We start from the raw sequence: 12,935 nt of genomic DNA, 5'->3' as shown, positions 1-12,935 counted from the left end.
CTCAGTTTTTAATCTAAAGCAATAAAAATCTTGCTTAGCTAGTATCTTGGTGTAATTCCATCAACATAAAAATTATTTGTGGAATGAGAGCTTTATTTATTTATTTATTTATTTATTTTGTAGAGGCAGAGTCTCACTGTACCGCCCTCGGGTAGAGTGCCGTGGCATCACAGGGCTCACAGCAACCTCTAACTCATGGGCTTATGCGATTCTCTTGCCTCAGCCTCCTGAGCAGCTGGGACTACAGGCGCCCGCCACAATGCCCGGCTATTTTTCTGTTGCAGTTTGGCCGGGGCTGGGTTTGAACCCGCCACCCTCAGCATATGGGGCCGGCGCCCTACTCACTGAGCCACAGGCGCCGCCCTATTTATGTTTTTTATTTATGTAGCTTAGAGCTGAGGGACATATTAATACATGTTTTATTTTATTTTATTTTTTATTTTTTTGTAGAGACAGAGTCTCACTTTATGGCCCTCGGTAGAGTGCCGTGGCATCACACAGCTCACAGCAACCTCCAACTCCTGGGCTTAAGCGATTCTCTTGCCTCAGCCTCCCGAGTAGCTGGGACTACAGGCGCCCGCCACAACGCCCAGCTATTTTTTGGTTGCAGTTCAGCCGGGGCCGGGTTTGAACCCGCCACCCTCGGTATATGGGGCCGGCGCCTTACTGACTGAGCCACAGGCGCCGCCCAATACATGTTTTATTATCATGTATTAGCCTCTAGAACAGTATAGTTAAAGTATGAATGCTGAACCTTTCTTTATCCAGGACTTAGTTTATTTTGCTTAACTATTTCATTAACATAAATCTTAAGAAAATAAAAAATCTGTAATCCTGATTGACATCATCAAGACATGTGGAGAAGGTTATGTTGAGATCACTTCATTTTTTTTTTAAAGTTACATGATAGATGCTGCTGATCGTGAAAAGATAGAAGCCTCTCGAAATGAGCTGCATAATCTTCTAGATAAACCACAGTTACAAGGAATTCCAGTACGTATGGAGTATTTGTTATTTTGCATTTGAAATTACACAGTTATAGTAATTATGCTTGAAATCAATAAAATGTTTTCTTTTTTTTTTAATTTATTGTTGGGGATTCATTGAGGGTACAAGAAACCAGGTTACACTGAATAAAATGTTTTCTTAATGTCTGGAAGGCTTATGTTTACTAAGTATCTGCCGTATACTGGGCATTGTGCTATTTATGAATTTCTTAATCAAATTACCTACTAAATTACCATGAAGCAGGAGTAGTGCTTAGTCCTAGAGATACAGTGGAGAACAGAAATCAGTACAAACATACTTATCTTGTCATGGACCTTAAAGTTTATTAGGAAAGCTAGATGAAAATACTTGAATAATACAGCTCTGATAAATGCCTGGAAGAAAGGGACAAGAAGCTACAAGGATTCTGTTAGAAGGGAGATTTGATCTAGTTTGGGGGAATAGGAAGGATTTTCTGAGGAAGCGAAGCTTGTGCTGAGATCTGAGGGATGTGATGGTTGGAGGGGAAGAGAGTTCCAGGCACAGGCCTTCTGGTAGGTGCAAGTGGGGCACGGAGGAGGCCAGTCTTCCAGAGCACAGAACAGTTTGTGTGTGAGGGCAGAGTGTGGCATGCCGTGTGCAGCTGGGACACTAGAGGAGGCTCTGCTGGGCAGAACTGTGTGGGAACCCAGTGAAGTGTTTTAAATGGTCGGATAATGATTTGAATAGATGATTCTGATTATGGTTTAAGAAAGGATTGAAGTCAAGAGGAATTTTAAAAAGCATGGTTTGGATTCTCTATTGCAAGCAGTAGAAAACTGATTTAAGTAGAAAGGAATTCATCAAACGGGTACTGGGTAGAGTCTGGGAAGGCTGCACATAACCATACTCAGAAAATAGGCTGAACAGGGGAGCTGCACTGCCAGGATCACATCTGACCTTACACCACATAGTGAGTCTGGCAATCACTGCAGGATCTGAGCATGAGGCACGACTGCTCTGACTGGAGGTGTTGTAGCTGATGCTCCTTCACTGTCAGGTGGGCTCTCTCTCTGGGCTTTCTGCATCACTGGTTCTGCATTAAAGTATCACTTAATTCTAAATTAAGTGTCTATCTTCTAGCTGAAAGAAGAGCTAGGAAAGCAATGACCTATGCTGTAGAAGCAAGTAGGCTTATTTAGAAGGAGGCACATACGTTTGGGAGCAGATACCAGGCAGCAACTAAACTGACAGCTGATCATAGATGACCAAATTGTATGAATAGAATTTCTCCAGATCTGGAGTGATAGGAATCAATGTGGAGAGGGGTGAGATTCGGGGAGGGGAGGACAGACTGACCAAAGGTACTGAGATTCAGCTCTTGGTTGTCTAATAAACTCCCTGCTTTGTAGTCTACCAGCTTCCCCTGGCAGCTCCCCTGCCCTTGCCTCTTTGTTGTCTGTACAAAATTGAAATAAGAGTCTAGACCTACCAGTGGTATTGCTCAAAATGTCCAGAGTCAAGCAGGGAGGAGATAATTAAGTACAAAAAGTAGTTATGACAAGAACATATGTACTTTGTTAAGATATTAATTCTTAGTGTATGGGTGCTATCAAGTAGGTTACAGGTATCCACATTCTTTGCTTTCTATATACAGTGGAAAAGATACTGTATTTAGGAAATACAGAGTGGAGGTTGAGAAGGCTATCTCAGCATTGATCTTGTTTTAAAGTACATCTAACAATCAGATAATAACATTAATTTCTGGAGTTTATGGGTGCTATATTTATCCTGATGCCTGTACTCAGCCATTGTCTTGAATACAGGGTAGTCACCATACATGGAGAAATGAAAAAGTGTAGCTGAATGTACCTTTATTTACTAAATACTTCTTATAAAATTTTACAAAGAGGAGGCTATTTTGTAAGGAATATTTTGTAAATAAAGGTACATTCAGCTGCAATTTTCTATTTTCTGTATTTATAGTGACTTTAGGGGCAACTTTTGGGATACCCTGTATTTGTATATTATATTCTATAGGATGGATCCTGAATTTTTAAACTAATTTACATGTTCACATGATTAATGGCTGACAGATAAAAAGAGATACCCCACCTTTGGTATTAAGATCATATTCACATTTTGGTAATGATTTGTATGTTGAGTATTCCTGATCTGAAAATCTGAAATAAATATCTTTTCTTTTTAAAGGTGCTAGTACTTGGAAACAAGAGAGATCTTCCTAATGCCTTGGATGAGAAACAGCTAATTGAAAAAATGTACGTCTTAAGAATGCATGGTGCTGGGCGGCGCCTGTGGCTCAGTGGGTAGGGTGCCGGCCCCATATGCCGAGGGTGGCGGGTTCAAACTCAGCCCAGGCCAAACTGCAACAACAACAACAAAAAAAAAATACCTGGGCGTTGTGGCGGGCGCCTGTAGTCCAGCTACTTGGGAGGTTGAGTCAAGAGAATCACCTAAGCCCAAGGATTTGGAGGTTGCTGTGAGCTGTGTGACGCCACGGCACTCTACCAAGGGCGATAAGGTGAGACTCTGTCTCTACAAAAAAAAAAAAAAAAAAAAAAAGAATGCATGGTGCTATTTAAAAAATTTGGTTCTAGACTTGGCATCCGTAGTACAGTGGTTATGGCACTGGCCATATGCACCAAGACTGGCAGATTCGAACCCAGCCTGGGCCTGCCAAACAATGACAACCACAACGGAAAAAAAAAATAGCTGAGTGTTGTGGCAGGCACCTGTAGTCCCAGCTACTTGGGAGGCTGAGGCAAGAGAATCAATCGCTTAAGCCCAAGAGTTGGAGGTTGCTGTGAGCTATGACACCATGGCACTCTACCGAGGGCAACATAGTGAGACTCTTGTCTCAAAAAAAAAAAAAAAATTTGGTTCTAAATTACACTATTTTGCCCACTTATTACGTTCTTCAGTAATAATTATAACCATGTTTTTGGTAGATAAATGTGGCCTGCCAGAGAAATCTCTAAAATTTTAGTAGCAAAATAACTTCTTTAGTATAGTCATAACAAGTAAAATTGAACAATGAATTATAAGTTAGACAACTGTTCTAAGCACACACTTATTCTTGTAATTCTTCTTATAGGAATCTGTCTGCTATTCAGGACAGGGAAATTTGCTGCTATTCAATTTCTTGCAAAGAAAAGGATAATATAGGTAAGAAATGACTGGTAATTTCAAAAGACATGGATGTCATTGGCAGGAATGTCTAATGCTCCTTCTGTTATTTATCCCCATTTCTGGTTAAATGACTTTCTTTATAGAGTACTGATGCTTTTGCCTGAGGGGGAAAATAGATAAAACATATCTTTTGACAACAAATACAGTACGTCCTCACTTAACACAACTTTAAGCGGAAATGGAACACAGCAAATTCTTGAAGGACATTGTTTTATTTAATGTTTCATTGTGACATTGATGAGGAAAAATATTTGTTTTGTTATATATCATTTTACTTAAGTCTAGTTTCCAAGGACATATCAAAGATACTAAGTGAAAGCTTACTATATAATATCCTGAAACTTCTGTGTGCTATTTGAAGAAGTAGATGTAATAAAGCCATGAAGTTTAGCATTATGTGATAAGAATTTATTGTATTAATTTTTTGCAGAGCTAGTATCCAACTGTTTTCTATAACAAAATGATATTTTTAAAATAACACTTAATAAAAATTGGTCTATAGTCACTATAAAAAATTTTCATTTATCAAACTAGTATATTACTGTAATATGTTAGTACTTTTTTGGAAGTATAAGCCAAAAATACCCTTTATCTACTTAACTTCTATATTAATTTCTTGGAACTGCCACAACAAAGCCCCATAAACTAGCTGGTTAAAACAGCAGAAACTTAATCTTAAATTCAGGAGGCTAGAAGTCTCATATGAGGGTGTCAGGGTCATTCTCTCTCTGAAGACTCTAGGAGAAGTTCCTTTCTTGTTTCTTTCTGGCCTGTGGTAGTTGCCAGGTGCTTTACTTGGTTTATAGATATACCACTCTAGTCTCTGCCTCACATTCACACCTCATACCTCCTTTCTACCCCTGCATGTCTCCGTATGAATGGACTATCCTTTGTAGAAAGACACAAGTCATATCCCAATCCAGTATGATCACATCTTAAATAATAACTTTTGCAGAGATCCTATTTCCAAATAAAGTCACATTCTGAGGTTCTGGATGGACATGAATTTTTAGGGGTACACTAGATAATCCCGCATGGTGTTCCTAAAAAATAAGTATGTTTGACTCAACTTTAGTCTCTTAACTAATTTGATGACGGATTACTTAATAAGCAAACGTACATGGAAATAAAATGTAATAGTATCAAAATAGCATATTTACAAAGTTTTTCTGATTTGTTTTCTTTTAGTCTTTATTTAATATGTATTGACTCATTAGACTTTTTTCAAAGTTAATTCTAGTCTTTCTCTTCCATTTAACCCCCAAAGTATTCTTATGAGCTCTAAAGTATTGACAATTATTTTGGCTCATTCTGGTTTCCTTTAAAAATCATCCAAAGCAAGGCCGGGCGCAGTGGCTCACGCCTGTAATCCCAGCACTCTGGGAGGCCAAGGTGGGTGGATTGCCTGAGCTTACAGGTTCGAAACCAGCCTCAGCCATAATGAGACCTCATCTCTAAAAATAGCTGGGCATTATGGCAGGCACCTATAGTCCCAGCTACTCGGGAAGCTAAGGCAAGAGAATCGCTCAAGCCCAAGAATTTGAGGTTGCTGTGAGCTTTGATGACACAGCACTCTATTGAGGGTGACATAGTGAGACTGTCTCAAAAAAAAAAAAAAAATCATCCAAAGCACTGTGAGTTCTTGTAACTCTGCTGATGGACATAAATTTTCCTCTATTAAACCGAATAAGTGACTTGTTATATTGAGAGCATTTATGTTGTTTGAGAATAGTTTCTTCAAGCACTTATGGCAGCTTAGACTTTATTTAGAAATTTTTTTCTGCATTGTTGGGGAGGGTACTTGTTAAATGCCTCTGGGAGAGCATTTACTTTTTTTTTGGTGCTGTGACTCAGATACTGGAGAGCATTTACCTCTACTCAAGTGGTTCTCAGTGGGATATTTTCCCCCAAGGGAACATTTGGCTATGTCTGGAGACATTTTTGGGTTGTCATAACTATGAGGGTGATGTTAGCATTTAGTGGGGAGTGGATAGAGACCAGAGATGTTGCTGAACATCCTATAGTCTCCAAAGCACAGAATTATTCAGGATAAAAAGTCAGTAGTAGCAAGGTATTATGCTATTTTGTAAATCTATTATTCCTTTGTATTTTCTATAGCTCAATTTCTTGAAATAGAAAAAAAGCTTTAGAAGGAAAGAAAAAAAATCTTTTATTTTACTAGTGTCACAAACGAGCTGGGTACTTTGCTGGAAAAAAAATCTCTTGAGTTCATTTATGCAAGAAATGAAGTAAAGCTGGTGAGAATTTATTTTGCTGTTAGAAGCTGATAATCATAGTTTGCTACATAGCTATAGTCACCAGGTTGGTAATTTTAGAACTGGTTCACTTAAAAGTGTTATCAGGCCCAAGGAAACTAATCCACTCTGACAAGATTAAAACAAATTCTTTGTAAATCAGCCTGATTATTTGGAGCAAGAAATAGAAATATAATTAACAGCCAAGATTTCAGCTTTCGTAACCTTTTTTTTTTTTTTAGACAGAGTCTCAAACTGTTGCCCTGGTTAGAGTGCTATGGCATTATAGCTCACAGCAACCTCCTACTCTTGGGCTCAAGCAATCCTCTCGCTTCAGTTTTTCTATTATTATTTATTTTATTTTTTATTTTTTTTGAGAGACAGGGTCTTGCTTTTGCTCAGGCTGGTTTCAAACTTGTGACCTCAAGTAATCCACCCGCTTCTGCCTCCCAGAGTGCTAGGATTATAGGCATGAACCACTGCGACCAGTCAAATCAGAAGCCTCTTTAGCCCCTGTTAGGTCCTCATACTATCCTCTTTAAGTTTAGGCAAGAGTACTATAGTTAATAGGTGCAGAAAAGCAGAAAGGGGCAGACCTAGCATATGCCCTATGAATTAGCTGCATTTTACGTATTATCTGTTTTGATGTTTTTTAACTTCAGTATCTTAACACATTTTACTCTCCCTCCCCATCTTTAGATATCACACTTCAGTGGCTTATTCAACATTCAAAATCTAGAAGAAGCTGAAGCATCTCCTGAAGTCTTCCAGTCCTTCTTGGCTATAATCCTAGAATTATTGTCCATTCTTCTGAAGTACTTCCCGGATTACGGTCCTTCCTAAACCCAAGAAATTGCCTTTTTTCAGAGTTTATTTCTCATGCGCACTGCTGAAGATGTGTATCCCTAATCCTTCATAAATCAGCTAGAGTTGTCATGAAAAAGCCAGCACACATAAAAAGGCTTCTTATACATATTTGTCTTAAACAGTGTGTAGAGCTTTTTTACAAAAACAAAACACACTTTTGACCATCTTAAATCAATAAAATTACATATTTCTGTTCTGGTCTTTCTGGGCCAGATTTTTGTATTGGTTTTCAGTAAATGTCTATAATATTTCATTATGGAGTTCAGTAGCCTAATACTGATCCTGACTTGATACAGCATGAAGTTTCTAGTGCCACACACAGTATTTAGAAACCTTTAAGCCTGACTCATGTGGGATATAAACAGTGTGTTTATATTATCTCACAAATGCATGTGAAATGTATAATTACACCTTAGGAATTCATTAATGGTCTGCAAAGAATGAGCAGAGGCACCAGATCAATGTTGGTTCTTTACCCTGGTGAGATTCTACCTGATGAATTTTTAAAACATTCTGTTTTCTGAGAATTCTTTATCACCAGATAGCAGTGGGAGATATGGGAGGAACTAAAGCATGCTGTTTTGTATCTGGCCAGATCATTACTTCTTTTTTTTTTTTCCTCCTAGTTTAACATACTTTTTTAAGGGGTTTGGAATTGAAGATTTTCTCAAAAGCTTTCATGAATTTAAGAGCATTCCAGCCAATATAATAAAACCTGTTAAGAATGTCAGACTTTGTTCAAACACCTGTTTGTTCTTTCTGTCTCCAGTCATTAAATCAGTGCTGCTGCATGGCACTCTAACTCTTGACTTTTTATATCCAGTCATAAAGTTGACTTTCATCACAAAAGATACTTATAAACAAATAAAAGTTCTTATTTTTCTCTTATTGATGTAAGATTTGGCACTCTTTTGACTGGTGCCATTAGATATCTTGATTATGGTGACAACTCTAGACCTGCCTGCTTTAGCTAATGTAATTATGCGTAATGTCTACAGGTTGTTTAATAATCAGTCACACAGAGAACTGAGGAACTGATGCTGTTTGTTTGCTTCTGTGATACAGAGACGTCTAAAAACTTAAGATGAACATGTTTTGTAGGTTAGTGATCTCCATATACATAAAGGGACATATTAATACTGGTTCACTTGTAAAATTATTATTCATATAGACTGCTGTAGTAGATAAAATTCTCTGGTATACCTGCTTATGTGTTGCCTCACACTGTGTGTGATTTCGTTTCTTTTGTTAAGCAGCACTTATGTAGACAGTGCATTTCCAAACATATTGAGCACTCAGAGTGTAGTCAACAGTACTTTTAATGAATATCAGTTTTAATTTATAGACAGCCATGGCCTTAAAAATATTCAAATACTGCACTGTGTTGCACAGACACTACTTGTTTTTCTCCATTCATATTTTTATGAGTAGAATCTGGGCTTTTAAAGTTCTCTTCTTATTCTTTGAAGCATGTTGCATACTTCCCTGATGGGATGGATGGTTCTGTAAATGAAGGGATATTTAAACTTGCTACTATTGTTCAACATCATTAATGGTCACTGTGAACCATTACAAAGAAGGTGGCAACTTGCTTGTGCCTGAAAGAAGTCGGAACTAGAATGTGTGACTATGTGGGGACTGCATAGGTTTGTTAATTGACCTATAGCTAAACCTTACCTAATGTGTTTGTGTGTCTATCCATTGCTTTCAGCATTTCAAGACATCCAAACGCTACTACCAACATTTTTCTGTGCATTAACCTCTGCATGTGAAAACTTAACAGTTACTGAACTTTGTAAATACGTGAATTTTTTATTTAGGTGGATGCATTTTTTGTCTGTTTACTGCTCTTCTCAGCTTTATTCAATAAACTTGCATTTTGAGAGTTGCATTGGCAATTTTAACTTAAAATGTGCATCATGATGGAATGTACAGACTTTTGGAAGGGCTTAGAAAGTTACCATGAGGAAGGTCCATAGACCATGTGTTAGCAAGAAATCAGCTCAGCCCTCAAAGAATTGGGTCTGTGGGCTAGTTAAAATAGAAATAAACTTTTAAATTATCCACAGGATTGATATTGTGGTGTTTTTTGTTTTTTTGTTTTTTTTTTGTTTGTTTGTTTGGAAGGGAAGGAGTAGATGAAACTGTCATGATACACCAAGTTTAGAACTTTAAGTGGCAAGAGTTTGCAATCAAGTTTTTAAAAAGGCCAAGGCCGGATCTCACTAATTAACTGAAATTGCAAGACATCCCTACTTACTGATTTTAGTTCAGAATGAAAATATTTTAAATACTGGCTCAGCGCCTGTAGCTTGAGCGGCTCAGGCACCAGCCACACACACCAGAGCTGGTAGGTTTGAATCTAGCCCGGGCCTGCCAAATAACAATGACAACTACAACCAAAAAAAAAAAGCTGGGATTGTAGCAGACACCTGTAGTCCCAGCTACTTGGGAGGCTGAGGCAATAGAAAAAAGCTTAAGTCCAGGAGTTGGAGGTTTCTGTGACCTGTGATGCCGGCACTCTACCCAGGGCAATAGCTTGAGGCTCTGTCTCAAACAAAAAAAAAAAAGAAAATATTTTACATACCAAACATGTTGGCTTTCCCACAAAGCCACAATTTTAGAGGAAAACTTTTGGCCCATTTTGTTAGTATGGTATCTTCGGTACTACATATCTCATCAAAGCTATTGGAGAAAAGATTTTATAAATTTTTATTTGGAGGGGCGGCATCTGTGGCTCAGTCGGTAAGGCACTGGCCCCATATACCGAGGGTGGCGGGTTCAAACCCGGCCCCTGCTGAATTGCAACCAAAAAATAGCTGGGTGTTGTGGCAGGCGCCTGTAGTCCCAGGCAAGAGAATCGCTTAAGCCCAGGAGTTGGAGGTTGCTGTGAGCTGTATGATACCATGGCACTCTACCGAGGGCCATGAAGTGAAACTCTGTCTCTACTAAAAAAAAAAAAAAATTTTATTTGGAAAAGTTCAACTGGCTTTTTCTCTGTATCCATACTATCATTTTACACAGCCAACCTTTATTGGCTAATTGGATGTATGATTTAGTATTTCTGTTATCATGTTTCAACTGTTTTACCCAATTATTGGAACCTTTTTTTTTCTTTATCACCTTCGATAGAGTGCTGTGGCGTCTTAGCTCACAGCAACCTCAAACTCCTGGGTTCAACCGATTCTCTTACCTCAGTCTCCCAGCTGTAGCTAGGACTATAGGTGCCTGCCACAATGCCTAGTTTGTATTTTTTTTTTTTTTTTTTTTTTAGAGATGGGGTCTTGCTCTTGCTCAGGCAATCTGCCCGCCTCTGCCTCCCATGTTCTGGGATTACAGCCATGAGCCACCGCACCCAGCAAACTAATCCTCCTTGGAGCCATTTAGTCAAGCTATAGTTTTGGTCCTTACCACTCTACCAGAGGGTGGGGCGGGGGGGATCTTGAGGTTATACAGACATATACCTTAATTCTAAGTTGGTACCTGCTTTCGAAACTTGAGGCTTCTAAAATTGGTCCCTTTTATTCTGTCAAGTAAATTGGGTGTACTGAACCATGTCTACTTACAGTGTACATTTTTTTGACCAAGGAACTAATCGCCTTGCCTGTTATTTTCACATAGGATTGAGTTACACTGAAATGCAAAGGGTCTGGCAGGTTGAGGACTGGAGTGGAAGCTTAAATGTAATGTGGCAGGCACCATGCTGTAATATCCGGTTTATTAAATGCTTTACTCTAAAAATGTGCTATCACAGGGAAACCTGTATATTTGATGTTTTGCATTTTTTCATTTTGTTACATACTTGTAAGAGGCCCTGCCCTCATCAATGTGTATACCAGGGAAGATACTTGAAAAGGAAGACACAGAGCTTTGCCAACTTCCCTTAAATTTGCTGCTTGACAAGTGAGCAGTTCACTTGTAGGCAGGTGTTTCCCGTTGGTTGGTAAATATCCTCTACGTAATTTCTGTTTCAAATTCAGCTATTAATAAAAATGAGCACTCCTGTCATTGCTGCCTTTGAGGGTTCTCGAGAAAAGCGAAGCAGGTCATTAAGATGCTAGATGAACTGCGGTGGCAAGTTTCTAAGCAGTAGCAGCAACAGCAGTACTCAGTCATTATTCCATTTCATCAGCAAGCCTGTTCAGTAAGATAATTCTGTTTTAAAATCCTGAGGCAGTTGGGATTAGGTAATGCAGATTTTCCAACAGGAATCAGTAGGGGAAAAAGATACCTTGGCCTCATTTCATTGACGTTCACAGGCCTTGCTTTCATAAAAGGAAAGAACATAGGAAAAGAATTGCCAGCTTAAAATGCTAATGGAACTTGGTTTCACCAAGTGAAGAGTGCTGGCACGTGGGGGGAAGGGGTTCTTTTCTCTGCCATTAACTGATTGTGTGTCTGGTGAGTTGCTGAGCCCCTTGTGGCTCTTGAGTTTTCCCATCTGTAAAATGAAAAGGAGAGGATTTCTAAAATAATTTCTCCCACTAATAGGCTGATTCTAGCAGTCTAGAGATTTGATTGGTGGTGAAACAGATCAGAGGAGAGATTTTAAACTGCTCACTTTTCCTACTCCTAATGAATGTTAATGTTGCATGTTTCTTTCTCTTGAAGGTAATCCCAAAATACAGAAATACTTTAAAAACAAAACAACAACAAAAAAACAAAATCAAGAAACAGACTCTGGCTCTGTTGCGCCAGCTATAGTGTACTGGCATCATCATAGCTCACAGCAACCTCAAACTGCTGGGCTCAAGTGGTCCTCCTGCTTCAACCTCCTGAAGTAGCTGGGACTACTTGTGTGCCACCTTACCCTGCTTTTTTTTTTTTTTTTCTTCTTCTTCTTTTTGGTAAAGATAGTTTCTATCTTTTTTTTTTTTTTAGAGACAGAGTCTCACTTTATTGCCCTCAGTAGAGTGCTGTGGTGTCACAGCTCACAGCAACCTCCAATTATCTTGACTCAGCCTCCAGAGTAGCTGGGACTTCAGTGCCTGCCACAACACCCAGCTATTTTTTGTTGCAGTTTGGCCGGGGCTGGGTTCGAACCCACCACCCTCGGTATATGGGGCTGGCGCCCTACCCATTGAGCCACAGGTGCCGCCCAAGATAGAGTCTATCTTGCTCAGGCTGGTCTGCAGTGCCTGAGCTCAGGGGATCCTTCCTCCTCTAGAGTCCTAGAATTACAAGCGTACCCGGCCAGTAGGCCAATATTTATACCTTACAACTTTAAATGTTAACATACTTAAGGAGTAGAGATTGCAGACGTTTTATAAATGATATAGTAACTTTTGTTTGAAGGAACTGCTATTAAACACACAGGCTTATATTTTGAAAGACATTTATACATTTTAAAGCATTTTCCCTAGACTGCTAGAAAAATGTTTACACGCTATACACTACGAGAAAATATATACCTACTACCAATTTAGAGGTAAATGGTTTCGGAGCTAAAGTCTTAACACTTTATAACTGCTGTGTTGATATTTAGAGCTTTGAGAACCTAGAACAGTTAGGAAATAGTTCCTTTCAAAGTAAAGGGGTGGGAGGAAACCAACCAAAGTTTGTGTTCTCTTTTGAATTTGAGGAATAAAACAATCAATTGCTGATTAATTATAGCATCTGCCCAACCAGTTCTTATGT

General features: G+C 38.9%; 1 protein-coding gene across 1 annotated transcript in view; it reads left to right on the top strand.

Moving 5' to 3' along the window:
* Positions 1-9,362, top strand: part of ARL8B (ADP ribosylation factor like GTPase 8B) — a 43,195-nt gene extending 33,833 nt beyond the window's left edge. Inside the window, 4 exon segments of the mRNA XM_053598988.1 lie at positions 900-993; positions 3,178-3,245; positions 4,082-4,152; positions 7,131-9,362. Coding sequence (XP_053454963.1) covers positions 900-993; positions 3,178-3,245; positions 4,082-4,152; positions 7,131-7,180 — 283 coding nt within the window. The 3' untranslated portion in view covers positions 7,181-9,362.
* The last annotated feature ends 3,573 nt before the right edge of the window (positions 9,363-12,935 follow it).

The sequence above is a fragment of the Nycticebus coucang genome, chromosome 8 (genome assembly GCF_027406575.1).
Source record: "Nycticebus coucang isolate mNycCou1 chromosome 8, mNycCou1.pri, whole genome shotgun sequence".
NCBI lineage: Eukaryota > Metazoa > Chordata > Mammalia > Primates > Lorisidae > Nycticebus > Nycticebus coucang.
The sequence above is the reverse complement of the archived record's forward strand: the minus strand, read 5'-3'. Positions and strand labels throughout refer to the sequence as shown.